The 3,553-nt window shown below is 38.4% G+C and overlaps 1 protein-coding gene across 1 annotated transcript; it reads left to right on the top strand.

Annotated features, from left to right (window-relative positions):
• On the top strand, positions 1–3,553 carry tra2b (transformer 2 beta homolog; the record flags this gene model as incomplete). The annotated part of the gene is given in 8 exon segments (XM_024286570.2): positions 1–1,480; positions 1,903–2,060; positions 2,151–2,313; positions 2,486–2,674; positions 2,780–2,895; positions 3,112–3,240; positions 3,369–3,439; positions 3,531–3,553. Coding segments are annotated over 8 exon segments (888 nt in total). The 5' UTR covers positions 1–1,429.

Here is a 3,553-nt window from a genome sequence, read left to right as displayed (position 1 = left end):
CGGGTACGTATAAACTTTATTATAATTTTTTAAAAGATGTTTTATCCCTGTAACTGAATTCTGTCTTGTAGAACTGTCAAAATTAGCGTATTCATTTTACGTTATTATTTTATCTATTTTGAATTATTTGCTAGAATACCCCCCTCCTCATCGAGTTTAAAAATCATTTGTAAAATTTGTGCATAATAATTTGCTTTATTAATTGCTTAGCAATAAACGTCGTTTTAGCTAGCTAGCTAACGCTAGCTTCTGACTGATAGCTAGGCCCCAGGCACCACGGACGTTCGTTTCGTTTCAATTTGGGAACGAATGCCCACACAACTGTGGAATGTGGAAAGTCCCCGAATTCACAATTCATATTTTAATATTTTTCCTAAGCTGAATAAGTACATTGCCGCGCCTTGTTTGTGTTAGCTCTCTTAATGTCAACCATGCAGCCAACTCGTAGAATGTGCTAGATCATCAACGTTCATTCTGTAAAAGAAACGCCGTTTTACTTGTTTAAACCTTGTTTTATTTAGTAGTAAATTGCGTATTTAAATAATAAACAACTCGCTGAGTGGGGGCTAATTTATATATATGATTACTGACTGCCGATATGATTTTCCCCCTAAAGTTATGTGGTGGAAATTTACCGCCCGTCAATTTTAAACTTAAAAATTGAAATCGAGCGACCTGAAGATGTCTCCATGTTCTTTTGTATTCACTTCCTCATCAGCGCAGTCAAGCCATTGTAAAACTGCCGCTTCATTGATTCAGGCTGCAATGAGTTTAATTAAATTCATACCTCATTCAGCGGTGAGACCATGCTCGCTGCTTACTAACCGCTGTGCGGTAAGGAAACCCCCTCCAGCCTGCTGCTCAAAACGAAAGCTAAATAACCCTGCAGATAGGCCTGGATCTTATCATTTTTTATTGTCTTATGGCAATGTGGCAGTATGGCTTACACGTTTTCAAATGCAGCTGACAGGTGTTAATACAAAAAGTGTCTTGGTATCTTGAGGTCGTTCTGAGTATCTTAAATCAAGCCTAACTTATAAATACAGTGTTTGGTTTGTTAATGACCATGATTTATTCACACTCAGTGGTTTCATAATAAAATGTGTTAATTATTTATTTAGCCAATTTGATGAAAATTAATATATATATTCATGAAAAGAAGTTAAGTCTCAAATGACATGATGTAGAACCACTGAGGGTGAATTGTACGTAAATCTGAACATTTTTGAAATATTCCAGTTTATGTCATAACATTCTTCTAAATTCAAAGTTGCCGTTTCAATTGTAGTCATACATATTCTTCATGCTTTTTCTTCCATTAAGGTTAAGGTTGGACGAAGAAAATGCAGAAGTCGTCTCATGTCCACTTTATTTTCAAAAATGTGAAGCTCAGATGTGTGGCGCTGAATTGTTGAATGCATGCTAAAACATGAGGAGGGAAGAAGTATGGGCAATGTGTGTGGAGGGGAGAACAGAAGATGTAAGAAAATTGAAGAAAGAAGAATAATGTGAAGTAATGAAGTTAAAGAAAATGAAGTTAAGGAAGTAATCTGGATAAGGTCACTGCGCTAAGTAATTTTTTTTGGTCTTTTTTTGTCAAATGCGTGCATGTTCTTGTTATTAACTATGCCACACCATAATTTTAATATTTAAATTTAAAAACTGACAGATTTCTGTTTTCTTACTATTATAATACTTTTACCATATTAATGTAAACATTATATACACATTTTTCTTTGTGGCAAAAAAATGTTTATCTTTATTTCTGAGCAACAATTTAATTGCTGTTGTTTTATGTATTTTGCTTAAAATAGTATCACTTAAATTCATTTATTTTTACATTTTCTATTTGCCACAACATGTCTAATAACACTAGTATTGGTGTGTGTGTGGTTGGTTCAGGAGTCTCGCTCCGCATCCAGGAGCTTGAGTCCGCGGGGTTCTGGGAAGTCGGCAAGCCGCTCCCCGGCTCGCTCACCTGCCCGTTCTAAAGATGGCTCCCGCCACTCTCGCTCCAAGTCTTGGTCTCGGTCTCGGTCCCGATCCAGATCAAAATCTAGGTAAGAAATGCATTTCAAGCGACAGTTGTTAGAAAACTGCTGGACAACGATTAGAAGTCTGTGTGAAACTTTGTGTTTTTGTCTTTCCAGTTCTCATTCCCACCGTAGCTCACGCAAGCACCATAGCCGTTCTCGGTCTCGCTCGAGGTCCCATCGGCGCAGATCTCGCAGTAGGTCCTACAGTGGTGAACGTCGGCGAAGGAGCCATAGTCGCTCACCCATGTCTAACCGGCGCAGACACCTCGGCAATCGGGTATGTGCACTTCCTTCCACTGTATATCTATGCATGTGGATCTCTGATTCCAAAGTTTTCATGAACTTGTTCAGTTTTTTCAAATATGAATATTTTCCATGAAATTTAAAAGCTCAAGATTTGTTTTAGTCAATTGTTGATCATTTATGCATTTTCGTGGTTGAAACTGCAGGCAAATCCTGACCCAAATGCCTGCCTGGGAGTTTTTGGCCTGAGCTTGTACACCACGGAGAGGGATCTGAGAGATGTCTTCTCTAAATACGGCCCTCTGGCAGATGTCTCTATAGTGTATGACCAGCAGTCAAGGCGCTCCAGGGGTTTTGCATTTGTTTACTTTGAAAACACCGGGGATGCTAAAGAGGTAAAGGAATTAGCAAAACTCTAAAATATCTCCTTTAGGATGTTTGATTGAAAGTTCAAATAGAAAAAAAAAGAGTTTTGCTGTTATAATGAATGTCATTGTCAGGCAAAGGAGAAAGCCAACGGCATGGAGCTGGATGGTCGTAGGATCAGGGTAGATTTCTCCATCACCAAAAGACCACACACTCCAACGCCTGGAATCTATATGGGAAGACCCACATAGTAAGTCGCATTAGAATAAATGGATGTGTTTAAAACATAAACTAATGTGTCTGGCTTTTGGAAAGCTGTCCTTTGTATTTGAAAATGACAACATTCTTGCAATAATTTGTTTTCCAATGGGATATGGCGCAATAGTTCAATTGTCTTTTTACAGAATTAAAGTAAAATGTGTAAACTTAATTCTGAATTTGGTAAAGTTTGTAACTTTGTGTGCAGTGGAGGAGGTGGAGGTGGTGGTCCTGGTGGTCCTCGGCGGTACTCGCGAGACTATGACCGTGGATATGATCGTGGCTATGACCGAGGCTGTGATCGCTATGACGACAGAGATGGCTACAGATCTTACAGGTCAGCTTAGAGCTACATTTCTGCACATGCACATTTTGAAAACTGTATGTTCCGATATTTTGCTTTAGTATATTTGCTTCAATGTTTGGGATAATAAAAGAAATTAAAATAAAATGCTCTTGTGTCAGACGACGATCTCCATCACCATACTACAAAGGAGCCTACAGGTCTAGATCAAGGTCGCGGTCCTATTCTCCCCGTGAGTCATTTCAATCTAATGCTAACTGTTTCATAAATGTACTAATGTGTAATTTGACAGCATTTATCTTATGACTGTTTTTCTTTTGTAGGTCGATACTAATCCTTTCTGGGA

The sequence above is a fragment of the Oryzias melastigma genome, linkage group LG21 (genome assembly GCF_002922805.2).
Source record: "Oryzias melastigma strain HK-1 linkage group LG21, ASM292280v2, whole genome shotgun sequence".
Classification (NCBI taxonomy): domain Eukaryota; kingdom Metazoa; phylum Chordata; class Actinopteri; order Beloniformes; family Adrianichthyidae; genus Oryzias; species Oryzias melastigma.
This window is presented reverse-complemented; position numbering and strand designations above follow the sequence as displayed.